Source organism: Eulemur rufifrons, chromosome 8 (assembly GCF_041146395.1).
Source record: "Eulemur rufifrons isolate Redbay chromosome 8, OSU_ERuf_1, whole genome shotgun sequence".
Classification (NCBI taxonomy): Eukaryota; Metazoa; Chordata; class Mammalia; order Primates; family Lemuridae; genus Eulemur; species Eulemur rufifrons.
In genome coordinates, this window is record NC_090990.1 from 86,006,709 (window position 1) to 86,028,199 (window position 21,491).

The 21,491-nt window shown below is 37.0% G+C and overlaps 1 protein-coding gene across 1 annotated transcript in view; it reads left to right on the forward strand.

Annotated features, from left to right (window-relative positions):
- Positions 1 to 21,491, forward strand: part of RABGAP1L (RAB GTPase activating protein 1 like) — a 654,847-nt gene that overhangs the window by 466,828 nt on the left and 166,528 nt on the right. The window contains exon 19 of the mRNA XM_069480240.1: positions 1,746 to 1,787. Within this exon, the coding sequence (XP_069336341.1) occupies positions 1,746 to 1,787 (42 nt within the window). The remainder of the gene's footprint in view (positions 1 to 1,745; positions 1,788 to 21,491) is intronic.

A 21,491-nucleotide genomic window follows, 5' to 3' on the forward strand; every position in this document is an offset into this window, starting at 1 on the left:
GCTAGTGGGTGAGAACTCAAATTTAGATTAAGAAAGTAAATTTTGTTTAATTGTAACCCAAGTTTTTTGACCGACAGTAATCTCCTTTATTTTTTCTAATTGGTAAATTGTAATCAAAACCAGTCTAGGATCCTTGCTTGGTGTGGTGATGAACAGTGTCAATTTGTTTTTTGTTTTTTTTTTTTGAGACAGAGTCTCACTCTGTTGCCCGGGCTACAGTGAGTGCCGTGGCGTCAGTCTAGCTCACAGCAACCTCAAACTCCTGGGCTTAAGCGATCCTACTGCCTCAGCCTCCCGAGTAGCTAGGACTACAGGCATGCGCCACCATGCCCGGCTAATTTTTTGTGTATATATATTTTAGTTGTCCATATAATTTCTTTCTATTTTTAGTAGAGACGGGGTCTCACTCTTGTTCAGGCTGGTCTTGAACTCCTGACCTCGAGCGATCCACCCGCCTCGGCCTCCCAGAGTGCTAGGATTACAGGCGTGAGCCACCACGCCCGGCCTCAATTTGTTTTTGTTTTCTGGCCTGATTATACTTACTTCCAACTGCTTTTGGTTTCTTAAAGAATTAGCTGAGTAAACCCCAAACCAAAAATATTTGGTTTATATTTTAACCAACCAAATATTTTGTGTTTATCATTCATCCCTTCCACCGTCATGTCATATTTCTGGTATCTGCGTGTGAAAGCATACATTAGCAGACAGTAACAGGAATGCACTCTCAGTATCTAGGCCTAATCCTCACTTCTAGAGCAATTTTGGAGACAGAAAATCATGGGTTTATTATAAGTTTTTTGCATAATACATTTGACACAGCTTCATATCCGAAAGGCAGATTCTGTGACCGAGATGAAGAGGGCACATTAAATAGACCCTGAATTTATGGGAGATGCTAACTCATACTTGAAAGATCTTTCTTCTCATGCATGATGACTTGCATGGCAAGAAAACAGCTCATTTTGTGGCAACCTTATTTCTGATTCTGCTATCTTGATCATATAAGATTCACTGTCTCCTGAATTTAATAGCTAGCTCAACATCTCTTCAGAGTCAGTGGGCTGAACCCAGATTTCAAAATTCGGTTGCAACATGGCTTCTTAAGAAGCTGGTTAGTTTGTTTATTCCTAAAGAAATATTGCTCTGGTTTTCAGAAAAGGAAAGGAAAAAGGAAGTCTGGCAGATACCCCCCTGATTACCACTTCTAGTTGTATAAATAATACTTGAAATAAGCACTACAACAAATAACAAGAAAATAAGAACAGTAGTATAAATACAGTGTGATACAACTCCTCTTATACAATCTGTGCCACTATTTGTCTTTTTTTGTTTTGTTTTGTCTGCCACTGGCAATTTAACTGTAGCATCCAGAAATCCAGACTAGGATTAGGAATTTCAACTAATAATTTTAGACGTCTGTATCATTCTGACGTCCAGCTTGAGCAAGGAACTTGACTTTCACAAATCTTACACACATGCAAATAATCCAGAAATGGACTGAAAGAAAATAACTTATTTTAAAAATAATAATTCTATGTGAACATTGAATATATGGCACCTAAAATTTGCAATAAGCCACTCAGAGAAGGAAAATACCTTTTAAAAAACCTCATGGTTTACTATTGTATGTGAAGATGAAAATAATTAGGAATTTTATTAAAGATATATGAAAGTCTCGGGAAAAGACTTAATAAAATAGTACTAGATGTTATAGTATTGATTTTCACTTTCTTTTTCTATTTCAGGGTTTGAACATAATCTTTCATGTAGCCTTGGCTCTCCTAAAGGTAAGTCTGTTTTTATTTTAAGTTACCAAACTATCTTACCTCTTTGCCCTTGGGACTGGAATAATTCAATTTAAAGCCTTTGACTTGTTCTAGGTTCTTGAACACAAAAAAAAAGATGACTTCTCTGAGAAACTCTGATCCTCTCCCCTCTTCTTATCCTTGTTTATTGTTATTTGGGGTTTGTTTTTCTTATAATCTATTTAATTTTGTTATCATGGCACTTCTTTCAGTAACATAAAAGATCTTTTCTATTCATATGAGTTGGATGATATAAGAGAAAAAGTTAAAACCTGTTTTCTGTCAAAATGATGCCAGCTTTTTTCTTAAAACACTTTTTGCTCTAATAATATCCCTGGAGGTACCTAAACATATAATTGAATTATTAAAAAGCTTCTATAATATACTGACTAAAAAGGAAACTGCTACATTTCAATTTGCAGTTCTTTCCCTGCTAGCTGGAAATTTATAAGACACTTTAGAATTCAGTTATAATTACCTTGTTGGATTTTATATCAACACATCAATACAGCTTTAACAGTGTGGTAACAGCAAGACATATGCTACCGAGTTGATGAAAATAACCCAGTTGAGTTTTGTCCTTCAGTCAGAGAAGACATTCTGTTATTAAAGGCAGCAATTTCCTTGTTTAGAAAAAGGTGCAGGCTTACCCTTCCCTTAGTATGACACAGTGATTAAAATTGCAGACGCTGGACTCAGACAGATTTGGTTCTAATTTCAGCCCTACTGTATGACTTTAAGGCAGATTCAGTGCTCAGAGTCTGAGTTTTGAGATAATAATATAAACTAATTTATGGGATTGTTAAAAGAATTAAATAAGATGATACATTAAAGTCCCTAATGTAGTATCTGGAAAATTCTACTGCCTAGTCAGTGTTAGTTGTCATTATTGTGACTACTGTTATTCACAGGTAACTCATAATGTGTTCCTAGATACCCCACCATTCTTCCCAGTCCCTCAAAAGATAATGACTTGATATCATAGCAGGGCCTCTTTACATCTTAAGAGAGCCTTGATACTTAACCATTAACATATCTTGATTCTAAACAAAGGCATGAAATAGTAGGGGCCCTCTGCAATTCAAGAAATGGGTTGCTGCTCCTCATCTTTTATTCTGTTAAACACTGGCTTTTTGTGAAGTTCATAAAATGCACTTTATTCATTAAATCATTTGTATTTACATATGACAATTCTTATCCTAAAGTTATTTTAGAAGTTAGGAAAATATTTAAAATATTTTAAATAAAATAACACAAACATATTTGCTTATGTCTTTTAATGAAATCATGGATCTTGACCTCTAGAATTTTTTTTTCTTTTATTAAAACAAATCAAAACCAAAAACTCTCTAACATGCCCTCTCAACAAGGCTGGAATAAGACTTCTGGAATGCCTAGGCATTGACGGTATTATGTAATTCAGACTAAAAACAATACTAAACAATAAAGTGTGAGGGAAGTCTAACAAAGTTTTGATTTTTCCTATCATATCTATTTTTAAAAAAAAACTCTTAGATATTACATCTTTCCCAAAATACCTTTCCTCACTTTTTTGTGACCCATCTTTACTGGTGTTCTCACCACATGCTTAGTTAATCTTTTGGGTAACCCATGACCACCGCTCTGGATATCAGGCTTACCGTTTGTGTCAGCTTGATACTGCATATGTTGGTTAGTTATCTTCTTGACTGACATGCTGGCTTGTTTGTACTGTCATTTATTTTGGCTGTGTTAACCCAGACAAGGCCTGTGCAGAGGACATTCTCTCGCCACTGGGCAGAGAGGCTTTTTGTATCTTCTCTAGCAATCCATGGACCCCCTTCTATCATCTTGGAGAATTTGCTAGTTAGAGAAGATAAAAGGAGAGCCTTCTCACCACTGGTGGCCTATATTTAACTTCCTTGTATGAATTCTGAAGCTGACCTCACATAGAGACAGTATATATAGGGCTAAAATGAAGTGTACTTCAGTGATCTGATTGCCCCTACCTAGAAAAAAGAACAGCCAAACACATATGACAGTGACTAACTTTCAGCTTTAATCTAGTATACCAGATAAAATAATGTATATTTGTTCATATCAAAATAAAAAGCCAAGGGCAGTGGCATGCACCTGTAGTCCCAGCTACTCAGGAGGCTGAGGCAGAAGATGGCCTGAGGCCAGGAGTCCGAGGCTGCAGTGCGCCCTGATCACGCCTGTGAACAGCCACTGTGCTCCAGCCAGGGCGACACAGGGAGATATATTTTTTATTTATTTAAATATATATTTTATTATATTTAAAAAATAAAAATACATATAAAAATAAAAAACTGGGGAAGTTCACAGTGCTTATGAACCTAGCCTAACTGATTTTCAGTCTAGCTACAGAGGGATTTTAGATTTCTCTGCGTTAGAAGCATTTGTTGTGATGAGGAGACTCAGAAAGAGAACTAACATTTCTTGAGCATTTAGTCTGTGCAAAGTACTAGCATAGGATATCTCATTAAGAAACATTCAGGTACAGGTGTCTTTTTTATAGAATGACTTTTGTTCCTTTGGGTAGCGGCACAATTCACAATTGCAAAGATGTGGAAATAACCCAGACGCCCATCAGTTCATGAGTGGATTAGTAAATTGTGGTATATGTATACCATGGAGTATTACTCAGCTATAAGAAATAACGGTGATATAGAATCCCTTTTGTTCTCCTGGAGAGAGTTGGAACCCATTCTATTAAATGAAGTATCCCAAGAATGGAAAAACAAGCACCATGTGTACTCACCAGCAAATTGGTTTCCCTGATCATCACCTAAGTGCACATTTGGGAATAACACTAATTGAGTATCGGACAGAGTTGGGGGGTGGAGTAGGGGATGGGTGTATGCCTACATGATGAGTACATTGCGCACTGTCTGGGGAATGGTCACACTTGAATCTTCTGACTCGGGGGGATGGGGGTGGGGGAGGGGATGGGGACATAACTACATGATGAGTGCAATGCGCACTGTCTGGGGAATGGACACGCTTGAAGCTCTGACTCAGGGGGATGGGCGGGACATGGGCAATATATATAACCTGAACTTTTGTACCCCCATAATAAGCTGAAATAAAAAAAAAAGAAAGAAACATTAAATGTCTAGGTGTTACTTGTATACTAGTAAATTGTGCTAGCCAGAGGAAAACGTCTGATTCTCCTCCACCCAGATGATAATTTGAAGGAACCAAGACCCAAGATTGCCTAAAGTCTTTTGTCTGTTTATAAATCCAAAGCTGGATTTATGACTTTTTTGACAGCATAGACATGGGATGAATGTCTCTGTTTTTCAGTTTGGTTTAAAGACACCAGCTCTCTGATTGGTACCTACTTCTTTTGGGTTAGTGATAGCCTACCTGTTAGCTAGAAAGCTATTGTGCTAAAAGAATGATTCACTATACTAGGTGGCATTATCAAATTACTTAGTGTGCAATAGGTAGGTCAGATATAATCTCCCAAATCTATTTTCTTTATTATATGCAATATTGAGTAGTTATAGCATAGTACATTTAATAGATTGGAGCTAGATTAGTCAGAATTTATCTTAACCACTTCATGGTAGGCAGAGAAATGTTTTAATCAAAATATATTCTGTGTTTCTGACTGTGATTAAAAGCAATGGACAGAATGTTTTTCTCCCTCTATCCCCAAGTATTATATGTTCATTTTGTGTCTTATGTGTGGATATAAACATTACAGAGATTTTAAAAAATCCCACTCATAATCCCATCCCTAGGGATAACCATAATAAACATTTGGTATAAAATCTTTCCCCCATGCTTTAGTCTATGAATATGTAAGTATGCATTACTTGTCCATATACATATGTATGTATGTATATTTTTTAATGAGGATTTGAGTACAAATAGACAAGGAGATGAGGAAGTGGCAGACAAATTAAAAAAAAAAAGACAGTGTAAAAGGCTGAACATATATATATTTTTTCAAACAATGCTATTGAAGAATACTCGTTTTCATTTAATATGTCACAAATATTTTTCCATGTTACTTACACACATGTAGTGGTTAAAAGCATGTGGACACTGGAGCCAGACTACTTAAGTTCAAATTCTATCTCCAACAATTTATCCAAAGATCTTAAGTAAATTACAGTTCTCCATTTTTTAAATGGAGGATATTACTAATACTTGTCTCATAGGATTTTTGTTAGGGTTTAATGAGTTAATATATGATTGGTGTTTAGAGCTCAGTAAGTACTATGTGCACCTGGGTGCTGTTATTAGACATAGTACTTCCTTATCCTTTTTAATGACTATTTTTTATCCTCCTGTATACCATAATTTGTTTAACCAATTTTATATTTAATTTTTATGGACATTTGTTTCTAGACTTTCCTGTTAAAGCTGTAACAAACATCCTTAAACTTTCATCTTTGCATACTTGTCTAATATTTTTTGGATAAATTTACAGAAATGGAATTACTAGGTAAAACTGTGGTCACATTTTAATTTTTGATACATATCACAAAATTTTTCTCTACCAGCAATGAGACTATATTCTCCCGTACTCTTAAAAAAACAGAATTTCTAAATAGGAACTCTTGTGGACATTGAAAGCAAGTTGTAACACATAGCAGTTTAAAAGTAATTATTATAGTAATTTGTTTCATTATAAATAAACAAAACTTTTCAGACTGTTTTGAAGGGTCCAGTGTTAATTTCTTGTGTTTGGGAACATTTAGTTCTTTTAGGGAAGGCAGATGACTATGGCTAAATTTTGGAAGAATAGGCCTTCTCTTAGCTTGGAGGGGCTTTGTGTATTATATAAAAGTTCTGCAGTACATCTTTGTGTTTTTGGCTTTTCATCCCCCTTTGCTGTGTTTTTCCCTTACCATTCCATTGAAGCTGTTTTGATAAAGTCACTAATAAAATCTATGGACATCTTTCCATTTTTATCTTAATCCCTCAACAGTTGTCAGAACAGCATAACGACATAGGCACATAACACTTCTTTTTTTCTTTTCTTTTCTTTTTTTTTTTTGAGATGGAGTCTCACTCTGTCACCCAAGCTGGAATGCAGTGGCACAGTCATAGATCACCATAACCTTGAACTCCTGGCCTCAGGTCATCCTCCTGCCTCAACTTCCCAATACTGGATTACAGGCATGAGCTACTGCAACTGGCCTTTTTTTTAAAAAAAAAAAAATCTTCCCTTGGCTTCTCTCTTATCTTTTATCTCTCTCTCTCTACTACTTTTCATTTTTCTTTCCTCACTCCTTTTTTCCTAGCCATTAACTTGAAGTTCTACAGAGCTCTAACTGCTAGGAAGTTCCTTATTGCTTCTCCCTTGCTGATCTTGTTTATTCCCCTGGCTTCATCTATAAATGTTTACTCTCATCTTTATATTTAGTCCAGACCCAAATATTTGGCTGTAGACTTAACATGTCTGCACAGATGTTTCACAGGCACATAAAAAGTCAAAACTGAACAAATGCGCCCCCGCCCCCAGTGTCCTCTTCCTCCAATAACCTTCACTTCGGTAAAGGCACTACCCACCTGCTCAAACCAGAAACCTGAAAGTTATCCTTAACTCTCTTCTTTTCTTAATACTCCATATGTCCTAAGTTGCCAAATCCTGTGGATTCTACTTCTTCAGAATTTTTTGAATCTTCCCACTTTCTTCTATTCTTACTTCAGTAGTTTAGGCTACCAAGTTCTCTAACCTGGATTATTGCAGTGACCTCCTTCAGTCATACTGAACACCTACTACGTGCCAAGGACTATTCTGGGAACTAGAGATAAAGCAGTAACAAGGAAAGACCCTGCTTTCATGGAGCTTACATTCTGATGAAAGAAAGATCATAATTAAACACATAAATGAATGTGATTATTTTAGATCATGCTGAGGTTTATGAAGGAGGTAGGTATGAGAAGATAGTGGCTTGGATTTGGGTGTTAGCAGGGGAGCCGAGAGAAGTGGGTAACTGCTCTTCTTCCATCTCTTCTTAACCACTGTCAAGTCTATTCCCACATTGCCACCAGAGTAGTCTTTTTAAAACATATTTCATTATTCATTATGCAACAATATTTACTGAACACCTGTTTGGAGACAGATGCTATTCTATGTGCTTGAATAGATCAGCGAACTAAAGTAACGAAGATACTTGCCTCCATGGAAATTATGTCCTGCTCTAGCAGAAGCCAGTTAATGAACAATAAGCATAATAAATATGTAAATATAGTATCTTAGAAATTACAGTGTTGTGGGGATAAGGAAAAGTACAGCAGGGGAATAGGAGCTGTGAGTAGGCTGCAACGTTAAGTAGGGTAGCCGGGTTACGCCCCACCCAGAGGTGAGATTTGGACAAAGTGTGGAAGGCAGTGAGAGCCTCTGTGCTGGGGCTGTGACTGGATGTTGAAGGTCAGAAGGAGGCCAGTGAGACTGGAGCAAGGGCTTGAGGGAAGGGCAGTGGGAAATGGGGTCAGAGAAGTAACTTGTCTCATTGCTTAAAATCCTTCAAAGGCCTCCCATTGCTCTTAGGATAAAGTTCACAATTTAGTACAGCCCACACGGCACGGTTTTCATGATCTGGCCCAGTTTACCCTTCCATCTTCAACTCCCCCTTCTCACTCTTTCTTTTGCACTCTCTCAGTCAAGGCATAATGCACTTCTTTCATGCTTTCCCGACACGCCAGTCTCTCTTCTACCTACGAGCCATCCCAGATGCTGGTTCCCTCTGTCAGGAACACTCTTTCTCCTTCTCTTCAAAAAGCTTATTTCCACTTCAGCTTTAGCATCAGTCACCACCTGAGAGGAGCTTTCTGTACCTGCCTCAAACTTAGGTCATGCGGTGAAACCATAGGCCCCCCTAATACAGCTGCTTGACAGCCCTTTACACACCCGGGATTGATACACAATTAAATGGTTGGTTGGCTGGTTGATTGGTTTTGTCTTCCTCACTGTAGTTAACCTCTATATGGGGCATGCCCACTAATGGTGCCTTTGTATTGTAGTGCCTGGCACATAGTAGGCACTTCATAAATATTTATTGACTGACTTTACTTGACAGTCAAATTTAGAAGCATAGGCTTCATTCTTCCTCACTTCCTAATACGTATATAGGAATAAGAATTCTGCCAGGACAGCAGCTTATTTTCAACCCAGGTTGTCTTTGCTTTTTAAAGCCTTTGAAATTAATTGCTCTGGTTACCAGTATTTTACTTCTTTTATTTTTATTATTGAGCTATAATATATATGCCATAAAATTTACCCTTTTAAAGTATACAATTCAGTGGTTTTTAGTATAGTCACAAACTTGTGCACCTATTACCATTTTCTAATTCTAGAACGTTTTCCTATCCCCAAAGAGATACCTTATAACCATAGTATTCATTTCCCATTTCCCCATCATATCAGGACCTCGCAACTCCTAGTCTATCTAGTCTATATGGATTTGCCTGTTCTGACATTTCATATAGATGGGATACTATGATAAGTGGCCTTTTGTGAGTGGCTTCTTTCACTTAGCGTAATGTTTTCAAGGTTTATGAATGTTGTAGCAAGTAGCAGTTCATTCCTTTGTGTTGCTAGATAATATTCTATTGTATAGATATACCACATTTTATTTATCCATTCATCAGTTGATGAACATTCAGGTTGTTTCTATTTTTTGACTATTATGAATAATGCCACTATGAACATTTGTTTACAAGTTTTTTTGTGAACATATGTTTTCAATTCTCTTGGGTATGTACCTAGGAGCAGATTGCTGGATCATATGGTAAGTCTGTGTTTAACTTCTTGAGCAACTGCCAAGCTGTTTTCCAAAGCAGCTGCACTGTTACATTTCCATTGGCAATGTATAGGTATGGTATAAGGCCTAAAGCTAAAGCTCAGTATCATATGCTGCCTTGACATCTGTGGGAAACCAGAAAGGCCTCAAATGGCCTAACTGGAAGGTCCCCTCTTTGCTTTGCTCCTGCAGGTAAGGTTCACTAGCCAAGCAACCCTCCTTATCAAAAGGATGGGGCACTGTTTTTTCTTCAGCAACAAGGTCTTGCTGTGTTGCCCAGATGGAGTGAAAGTGCAATCATGATACACTGCAGGCTCAGGTCCTGGACTCAAGTGATCTTCCTGCCTCAGCCTTCTGCGTAGCTGGGCCTACAGGCACACACCACCTCATGGCAGCCCTGTTCTTTCTTATCCCTGAGTAGCAGGTTTCAGTTCCCTACCAGCCTGCATTATTATACAAACAGGCTAGTCACATTGTCTTATGGGAACCAGGGGGTATCCCACTCTCTTGATACTATAAAGCCTGCCTCATGCAGCCCCTGATTGTTCACTCTATTCTCGAATGTAACCCCTGCATGATGCTTCCATTCCTTGGGACTGTGAGTATATGTGACTAATAATCTGCTGTTAATCTCATCTGTCCAGTGTTAGGTGTGCTTAACCATCCCCAAAACTCTAAGGAATTCCTCCCATATCAACAGGGTGAATGATGATTAAAATAGTGAAGGTTCTGATTCCTCCACACCCTTGCCAACACTTGCCATTGTCTACCTTTTTTTTAATTATAGAAACCCTAGAGGGCATGAATTGGCATCTCATTGTGGTTTTGATTTGCATTCCCCTGATGTCTAATGATGTTAAACATTTTTTGATGTGCTTGTTTTGGCCATTTGTATATCATCTTTGGAGAAATGACTATTCAGATTCTTTGTCCACTTTTTAATTGGGTTACTTTTATTACCTGTATTTTTATTGTTGTGTTGTAACAGTCCTATTTTTTTTTTTTTGGACAAGTCTTGCTATTGCCTTGGGTAGAGTGCGGTGGTGTCATCATAGCTCACTGCAACCTCAAACTCCTGGGCTGAAGAGATACTCTTGCTTCAGCCTCCCAAGTAGGTGGAACTACAGGCATGCCATGATGCCTGGCTAATTTTTCTGTTTTTAGTAGAGATGGAATCTCACTCTTGCTTGGGCTGGTCTTCAGCTCCTGAGCTCAAGCAATCTTCATGCCTTGGCCTCCCAGAGTGCTAGAATTATAGGCAGGACCCAGTGCCCAGCCAATAGTTCTTTATATATTCCAGATATTTTCTCTCATTCTGTGGGTTGTTTTGTCATTTTCCTGATTATGTCCTTTGAAACGCTTTAATTTTGATAAAGTCCAGTTTATTTTTTTCTATTGTTGTTTGTGCTTTTGGTGTTATACCTAAGGAACTATTTCCTAATCCAAGGTCACAAAAATTCTTTCTTCCAAGGGTTTTATAACTTTTATATTTATGTCTTTGATGCATTTTCAGTTAATTTTTATACATGGTGTGAGGCAGGGTATTATGGCTAAACTTACAGTTAAACTTTCCTTACCTAACCTTTCCTCATATCAGTAGGTTGCTAGTGCAGATCTGGTTTCAGTGTTTCTGGATATTTCTTCCAGGAATCTGTCTATAATTCCATAGGAGAAATAGAATTTGTCATTTTGGCTGCTTCGAAACCTTCCAGCAACTGTGCTAGCCCTGGGCCAAAAGCTTTCCCATAAGCCATGCTCTGTGTGTCCCATCCTGCTTCTTCTGCTTACTTGTTCAGTGCTCCTTGCACAACTAAAGTAACCTCCCATTCCTTTTTAGGATCTTTAATAACCTTTCCATTTTGTCATCTTCCACTTGCTACCCACTAACTCATCTGCCAGTCCCTGTTCAAAACTCTCCTCGTGCATGAAATGCATTGCATATTAACATTCATTCCTTTGTTCATTCAGCAAATGACTTTTTAGCATCAATTAGGAGCCAACCACTGTGTTTTAAGATAGGCATATACCAGCAGAGACATAGACCCTTTAAGCTGTTTAAAGTAGTATCTGACAGTCCTCTTAATGCACAATAGCAAATATCTTCCTCTCACTTCCATCTTCATCCAAAGAAAATCTGCCTATTAGTCTACAAAATGAGACTGTCCCAATTTATTGTAGTTATGTCACAATATTGTAAGTCCCTAGAGCAGTAGAATTCAAAGTGATTCTTAACCATTCATGTACATAAGAATCATCTAAATCTCAAGGAGTTTGTTTAAAATAAACATTCCTAAATGCCTCCTCCTCTTCCCCCAGACTCTGATGCAGGCAGTTCCACAATCAAAAGGATAGGAATACTCGTGTGTTGCTTAGATAGGGGAATCTCAGCCTTAACCATATATGAGAATCAGCTTTTGAAATTTTCTGATGCCTGAATTGTACCCCAGACCAATTTCATTTGAATATCTAAGTGGGATCCAAGCATCAGTATTTTTAAAAACTCCTCAGGTAATCCCAATATGCAGCTAAGCATCTAGTACATTGTGATCAAACATTCAGAATTAAATTATCCAAACAATGTGGTAAGGGAACAAAGAGGGGAGGAAGAGAAAACACATCTGCAGTTAGAGCAACATTCACAGTCACACTTAGAAAATGGATAGTCCTCACTTCCATTTTTAGCAGTTGCTAATTTGTCTGCTTTGTCTCAGTGCATGTGCATCTCTGTGCTCAGTTTTAGGATTGTAGCAGGTGCTCATTGAGGCCTGTGAGAATTATTGGTAGTTTCCTGAGGAGTATTAAGGGAGCTTCTTGAAAAGAAAAATAAAAGAGGCATTTGGGTTGGAGTGTGCATTACAATTCAGCTAATTCCTATTGGATTTCTGAGTGTTGCTTGAACTGTAGAACTTAATTTATTAAGCATAAGTCATCCACTGATAGTGTCCTCAAAGGGCAGAAGAGGAATAGAGAAAAAAAGTTTAATAGAGAAACAAAAACAATTCCAGAATTAAGACCTATATATTTAAGAGAGCAAAAAACCTGTTATTATAGTCTGGTTCTACTTAGAGGTTGGGGAAAAAAAACAGTTATTATTTAGTACCATTTTGGTTAGGTAAGTATTCCTTTGATCGTTCAAAGTTCAATTCCCTCTTCTCTTTCTGCTAGCATTGGAATGAAGGACCAATTCCTATCAAGAGACTCTACCTGCTACTCTCCCTACGGGCCTTATTTGAATACCTTATAGGGTGAGAGGAGAAGAGAAGAGCACAACAACTTTAAACTGGAAAATGGATTTCAGTTCTGCCTAGTCTTTGATGCACCAACTTGGGTTAAAAGTTCTTATTTCTGTTCCTGAAGCTAGTGACATAAGGAAGGACTGAAGTTAGGAATGTAGTTTCTGCAGTTAACATTCAGGTTACAAAATCAGAAGTCTAAACACCAAAAAAAAAAAAAAAAAAAAAAAAAAAAAAAAGAATTCATAAACATTCTTTTGGATTTGCAATGATTTTCACACATTTGATTAGTTTTGTAGCTTCCATGAAGGAATGCCTGTTGTCCTGGTGGTGGCAGTAAAACACCACTCCTTGATATGGAAATGGAATATGTTAATAATAGCACAGCATTTTGAATTCTGTGACATTGGTATTCTTTTATTTTGATTTCCTCTTCAAATATTATTTGTCACTTGAATATTTTGTTTGTTTTTAACTTTTCTCTGTTTTCAGCATGATGATAGATTAATTTTAAGATGCTATTTAGTAAATGCTATAACAAACTAACAAACACAAATGCTGGGCTTCTAAGTCATGTAAGATACTCAAGGAATTTTAAAGTTTTAAAGTTTCAGAGATAGGCTGGGCATGGAGGTCCATGCTTATAATCCCAGCATTTTGGGAGGCTGAGGCAGGAAGATCACCTGAGGCCAGGAGTTTGAGACCAGCCTGGGCAACATAGTGAGACCCTGGTCTCTATAAAAAAAAAAATTTTAATTAACTGGGCATGGTGACACTTGTCTGTAGTCCTAGCTACTCAGGAGGCTGAGGCAGGAGGTTCATCTGAGCCCAGGATCTTGAGGCTGGAGTGGGTTATGATCATACTGCTGCATCCCAGCCTAGGTGACAGAACAAACCCTGTCTCTAAAAAGTTAAGTTTCAGAAATAATGTACTTTATGAAATAGGGATCTGTATCAGAAAAAAATGTATATCATGCCAGTACCATGCGTGTACTCTATAACACCTTAAATTGTTAGAGCAATTTCTCATTATTTATTTCTGATAAGACAATGCAAAATGCCAGGAAAGGAAGACAGTTGAATGAACACTCCATGTTCTTAGGCTCTAAGTGGTCAGTAATTAATTTGAACTTAACATATCCTCTATGATGTCACTTGACAGAGATAAGAAGAATAAAATCCAGTGTCCTTCTTGTCCTATTTTTGTAAGCAAAATAAGTACTCACTCAAGCTGTCATCCCTTTTACTTAAAAATCTCTCTCCATCTTTATTCTTCCTTTGCTTTGCTCTTATCTTTAATTGAAGGTATGTTGTACCTTCATTCCAAGCTAACTTCCCATCCATATCCTGAATCCCATCTTTCTTGCCTCCCTTTGGAGAAGCCTGTGATGGTTGGTTAGTTCATTTATTCAACAGTTATTCACTATTGACAGGCCCTGGCTTATGTGTGAGGGGGATACAGGGATGACATTCTGTGTCCTCAGTTGTCATGAGTCTAATAGAGGAGGCAGACAAAAAGACTATATATTATAATTCAGTGTGATTGATCCTTGGTTTTAGAAGGGAGCTTTGGGAGCCCAAAGGCAGGATGCCAAATTCATTCTGGGAGAACTAGGGAAGAGCATGCAAAAGAACGAGAAGGAATGGCCGAGGCAAGGCCTTTGCTATGGTGTATTTGCAGGTGATGCACAGGGTAAGGTTCCGACGGGCTTTTGTTATATTTCATTACATTTCAAGTTACTATGGAATTTTAATCAAGTCATCTATCCTATTAACACTTAATATCTTCATTTATTAAAAAAGGGGACAGGGAAATATGGTTTCCAAGGCTCTAAATTTCAGTCATGCTAATTGTGTCAATCTGTGCTATATGTATATATATATATGTATGTGTATGTATTTATATGTAAATATGCCTTATACAGCCATCTCAGTCCTTTAATGAATAGATAAAAATCATCTTTTTTTTTTTTTTTTTTTTGAGACAGAGTCTCACTTTGTTGCCCAGGCTAGAGTGAGTGCCGTGGCGTCAGCCTAGCTCACAGCAACCTCAAACTCCTGAGCTCAAGGGATCCTCCTGTCTCAGCCTCCCAAGTAGTTGGGACTACAGGCATGCACCACCATGCCCGGCTAATTTTTTCTATATATATATATTTTTTAGCTGTCCATATAATTTCTCTCTATTTTTAGTAGAGATGGGGGTCTCGCTCTTGCTCAGGCTGGTCTCGAACTCCTGAGCTCAAACGATCCGCCCACCTCGACCTCCCAGAGTGCTAGGATTACAGGCGTGAGCCACCACGCCCAGCCCAAAATCATCTTATAATTAGCACATTTGTTAGTGCCTAAATTTATCTTTGTCCCTCTTATAAAAAAAGAGTTTATAGGACAATATAATAAAATTAGGAGCAAAAGAATATTTCATTTATTATACTAAATATAATACCATCAAATTGTTTTCAGGTCAGTATAAAAGCCCCTTTAGAACTATGCTTGAATGTGAGCAAACCCATTTGTTCTAAATTAGCGAAGTGCTAGTGTGTATGTGGCAGTAGGTGTCTAGTGCTCACACCTGTGTTCTATAGTCGTTCTATCAGCTATCGCCAGATACCCAAGTATTATGTTGGATCTATGTAAAAAATATGACAACTCCTATCAGTAACTATATAATTGTGTATCATTTACAGTTCATGATGAGCTCTCAAATGCATTTTTAAATATTTAATAAATAAAATTAATAGTAATACACTTACTACTTATTGAGCAGTTAAAACATACCTGGTGCTATGCTAAGCACTTTTAAGCTAATCTTCTTGGCCTTTAATTTTTTTCTTGTATTAAAATATATATGACATAGAATTTACCATTTTAACTATTTCTAAGTGTACAGTTTAGTGGTATTAAGTACATTCACATTGTTTTGCCACCATCACCATCATCTATCTCCAGTTTTTCATCTTGCAAAACTGAAACTCTGTACCCAGTGAACAATAAATCCCCATTCCCTCCTCCTCTCAGCCCCTGGAAACCACCATTCTGCTTTCTGTCTCTATGAATTTGACTACTCTAGGTATCTCATGTAAGTGGAATCATATATTGTGGTCCTTCTGTGACTGGCTATTTTACTTAGCATAATGTATGAGCCTTAATTTTAACTATAGTCCTATTACTGTTAATACTATATTACTATCTTAACAGTTTAATCCTACTACTGCTAATACTATATTGACTCCCTGGTATGAGTCAATATCTTCATTTTACAGATTAGGAGATAAAGGCTTAGAAAATTTACAAAACTCAGCTGAAGGCATTCAGTTAGGCAGATGACACACCAAATCACAACTGGCCTGTCTTACTGCAGAGCTAGTGTTCTTAACCTCTAATCTATGGTGTGTGGGTTTGTTTTAAACCTTATAATAACACTGTGAAGAAGAGATTATCATTCCACTTAATACTCAAACCCAGTAGCTCTCACTTAAAATTCCATGCCCTTTTACATTGGACAGTAGGAGACTCTTAAATTATAGTGAAATCAGTCTCCATTTCACAAATCCATGTTGACATTGTACTGTGAGTGAAAGGGAAGGTTTTTTTTTTTTTTAATCCAAGTTGTTTAAAAGCTACATGTTCAAAGATAGTTGTCCCAATTAAAAGATGTCATTGGTTGAATAGGAGCAACTGAGAGCCAGTGCTATATCAATAAATAATTGAATTTGAGCTAATGAAAACAAACTCACTGTCAAAAATGATCATAAAAATATTCTCTGCTCTTTACTGGCTGGAATAATATTGGATTCCTGAGTTCTGCCTATCTACTTTTTCTTTCATAGTCTGTAAGACATATGAAGTCATCCCTGGATACTGTTTAATGCTCTAGTCAAATTCCATTTCACTCTGACCTATCTCTGTGTGTGAGCTGATCATAGGGAGATATTAGGAGACTTTTGTCAGAGGATATCACTGCTCAATATGTTTTTATGATCCTTTTTATCTGTAAGAGTTACTGGTGTTACTTTTCAGCATGAAATAGACTAGTTTTGTTCATTAAAGTGTTGATAGTTTGATAACCCACTGTGAGAATAGATTGATATTATCACAATAATATAACCAATCAGAGGAACTTTGAAGCATATACAAATTTATTTGCTATTTGGCTTATGCAGGTCGAGAAAAGGCTGAAATATACTCTTTTTGCTAGAAATACAATAACTGAAACTCCTATAGTCTTGCTATTCTTTCTCCTTTGTTGCTTTTCTTTGACTAAGAGAATTTGGTTTGAGCAAAGCTAAATGAATTTAGAATAAAATCATTTATTTGTGGCATATGTAACCTTGACTGATAAGATTTTTATTTCTATTTAAAAAGAGAAAGAGTACATAAAAGAGAAACCATAAAAAATACGATGGTTTAAATAAGATGATTTATTTCTCTCATGGATACCAGTCTAGAGAGAAGAGGAATGGACCAAAAAGGTAGGTAGCTTAGCTTCATGAGTTCACTCAGAGACTTAGGTTCTATGTGTCTTTGGTCTATCATCCCCTAGGATGTTGTCCTCTTCTACATGGTTAAAGTTAGATCAATGCCACATCCATATTTCAATTCAGAGGAAGAGGGAAATTTCAAGCGAAAGTGGAGGGAAAGCAATTTCCTTTTAAGCTAACAGTGAGAAAGTTGCATACACCACTTTTATTTACATTCCATTGACAAAAATTTTGTCCATGGCCATACTTAACTGCAAGGAACTAGGAAATATTGTCTGTAACTCAGTAGCCATGTGCTCTGTTAAAATTTGCATACCTATGAAAGGAGGAGAAAACGTTTTTAGAGAACAGTTAGCAGTCTGTCATAGTTTACCCTACTGGCCATTCATTATCTGTGATCATTCTTATTCCCATACACAGACACTCCCTCCCTCCCCAGGGAGACATTCCAAGGCTGCATTCAGTTACTTTATCTGCTCAAAGTTAAGGATACCTGGATGACACGTTTTCCTGTCTTTCAGTCTTTCAGGCCTGGATGGTCCCTCAAAGTCCACTGACAAGTTATCTGCTCATTTCCTAGCCAGTGTACAGACATGGTAGGAAAAAATATGTTAATAACTGCGATAAAAGCTGTCATTCAGAAGAGGGAAGAATGGGAAACTTGTCACAGTCAGTGGTCCATAGGAATTTCCAAGATTCCTGCTGTAGCTGCAGAGACTGTTTCTTGGTTAGCCCATCTGGCTCTTCCCTGGTTCTAACCTCTAGGAACTACACCATTATCCATTATCCTCCATGGCCATTTCTGAAGTTGGTGTTAGAGAATATACCCTCCAGAGGAGTAGCACAATTTTTAAAACTTGCTACTTGTGGAGATTTGGAAGTCTGAGAGTTGTTTTAGTAATCAAACAAATATAGACTTTTTTTTAGGCTAGACTTTTGATTTCATTTGGGAAATAGTTTTCTCAGTACTTTTGTAGGCTTTTGGTCTTTTTGCTTCCAGTCAGTTTCTTCTGAGTAAACAAATCCAAAGAGTTCTTCTAAACATAGCTCTTAAGTCTTCTTGTTTTATTTGTTTGTTTGTTTTGAGTGGCCCATGTTTTTTTCCCCCATTTTTACTCTAAGGCCAGATAAAACCACAAACTTTGGTGAGAAGACAATACCATTAATTTGATCTTTGCCTCTTGGCCGACTGTATGTTTTCACTGGTAAGTCTTGATGAGAGATACTTGTGGGAAATGTAGAATTTTAATCCTTCCATTTGAGGACAAGTAGTTGGATAATCCTGAGGCCTCAAATCACTGTACTTAATCAGTTTAGATTGTATACCACTTTCCAAACACTTTCTTTGGAATGACAGGTATCATAGGCACATGGTCTTCCTTTCAAGTTCTCAAAGGTAACAATTTAAACAAATATTGTGACATGACACAAAAAGGGAAGGGATCATAGTTTTCCAGCCTGCAATATTTGTTTTCTTACCTTGTCTTTCACTCTACCACAAGGCCAAGAAATATATTTCAAGTTTTAAGTTTTTATTTTGGCAGCACATCACTTATGGGTACCAATTTCTGTATTAGAGCATAAGCTAAACTGCCATACTAAATAGATCCCAAAATACAGAGGCTTGCATAAGAAATAATTTTTTTTCTTCTTATGTACATATGTCAGTATGTAGAGATAGCATGTAGTCCAGATATATGCAGCTCAGCACTGTGAGATCACTCACAGACCTGTATTCCTTTCATACTATTGTTCTACAGCAGGGTTTCTCAAATTCAGTAGTAGTGCTTCAAAAGGCCTAATGGATGTGTAATTTGGGAATATGCTAGAGAGAGGAGGGAATGGGGACAAAAATATTTGAAGAAATAATGGCTGATGTTTTTCCAAATTTGATGAAAACTATAAACCCACAGATCAAGAAGTTCAGTGCATTCCAAGCAAAAGAAACATGAAGAAAACTACATTAAGGCAGGTCAAGATCAAATTTCTCAAAACCGGCAACAAAGAGAAAATATTAAGGGCATCTCTCACCCCCCCAAAACACAGCTAATATATACAAAGGAACAAAGATAAGTATGACAGGCCGGGCGTGGTGGCTCACGCCTGTAATCCTAGCACTCTGGGAGTTCGAAGCGGGTGGATCACTCAAGGTCACGAGTTCAATACCAGCCTGAGCAACAGCGAGACCCTGTCTCTACTAAAAATAGAAAGAAATTAGCTGGACAACTAAAAATATATAGAAAAAATTAGCCGGCCATGATGGTGCATGCCTGTAGTCCCAGCTACTCGGGAGGCTGAGGCAGTAGGATTACTTGAGCCTAGGAGTTTGAGGTTGCTGTGAGCGAGGCTCACGCCATGGCACTCTAGCCCGGGCAACAGAGTGAGACTCTACCTCAAAAAAAAAAAAAAAAAAAAAAAAAGAAAAGAAGAAGAAAAAAGATAAGTATGACAGCAGATTTCTTCCTAGAAACAATATAAGTAATAAGACAGTGGAACAACCTATATAAAGTGCTGATCAAAAAAAAAACCAAAATGTCTTTCAAAAACTAAGGTGAAATGCTTTTATAGATATATGAAAGCTAAAAGAATTCATCTCTAGTAGATCTGAATTACTAAAAATGTTAAAGGAAGTCCTTAAGTCAAAAGGAAATGATACTTGATGGAAATATGAGTCTGCTCTATACAAAAGAATTGCAGAACACTACAAATGGTACCTATGTGGGTAAATATATAAGACTTTTTTCTTAGCATTTAAATATCTTTTCAATACTAAAAATATTTCCTTTAAGAATGGGACCATGCCAGCCCTGTAGGAGCTTTTGAGTACAGTGTCTTCCAGTGCTCATTCTGTCACGTCTGTAATCTGCACTGCTTGTCCCCGTTATGTGAAGACCATAAGTCTTACAGTGGGGACAGCTGCCGTTAGGCTCTGTTGTCTTACATACAGGAGAATGCTTATGTATTAGACTTTTATTAATAATTCTTGAATGTTGGCTAGATTTTTAAACTTTTACTTAAATACTAGAGCATCCCATGATCAGAGCATTATAAACTGATGTACAGTGATACATCACTGTAGTGATACTGATAGGAAAGAAGTAAATGTAAAATAAATAGAAATTCAAACTTAATTATTTGATTAATTTTTTTATTCCTCCTGGCTAAGTCCATTGTGATCATCTTACTCATTTATTTGTAGTCTTTATCTTTTCTAAATGTAATAGCTTATAGAGGAGACATATGGAAAAGTCTTCCCTTTACCACAGTGATTTCTGTGTCATTTTCTTGAGTTTGACTTAAGTCCTATTATTAGTAAATTTTCAGCAACTGTTCTTTTAAGCAAATAAACTTGTCAATCAGATATTTTCTAAAAGGTATGTTTCATGTTAATATTAGTTTGGGGGCATGTTGGCATTGTTTAGAAACCTTTGAGAACTGTAATGATTAGATTTTGCAGTATTTACTAGTTATGGCCAAATAAGCTACTTCCATCAACACCTATACTTTGTTTCCATGTGAAATGGAAAATATTGTTTTATTTGACACTCCTCTCCCCATTTTATTGTATATATTAAAATACAAAATAAAATGATAACTTCTGGGCTCTTACTGTATCCATCCTGCAAAGTATGCGTGCCTGTCCATTGATTCACTTCCAGAGAACTAGGCCTGTTTGATGAGTAGAGAGCCCCACACTCCCCAGATCAAATTCACATGTTTCTGAAGTAACATCAACTGGTATTGAGCATATTGCTAAATAAGATTGAGTTTTATTTCTTTTCCCATGACTTTTATGCTGTTTTACTATGATTTATTTTAGAAATCTATAAACATTGCACTTGCTTTCATTTTGACCTTTACTCTAACTAATTTAGACATTAAATAAAAGAGATATACACTAACCACCCCCAGTTTAAAACATGTCTTTTAAAAAATTAAATTCATATTTTAATTTTATTTATAGTGCATTTCTTCATTTGAGCATCATTTACTCATTCATTCATTGACTCAATATTTATTTAAATGATCTGTGCCCACAGTGACTAAAAACTCTTGGGCACTAGAGATGCAAAAATGAGTATGTTGTGATTAATCTCAATCTCAGGTTCACTGAGGAGCAGGGGGAGATAGACAGGTATACAAATAATTACCATAGAAGAGTTGTTATCGTAGAGTCATAATGAGACAGGATGCAAAGGCTGAGGAGGG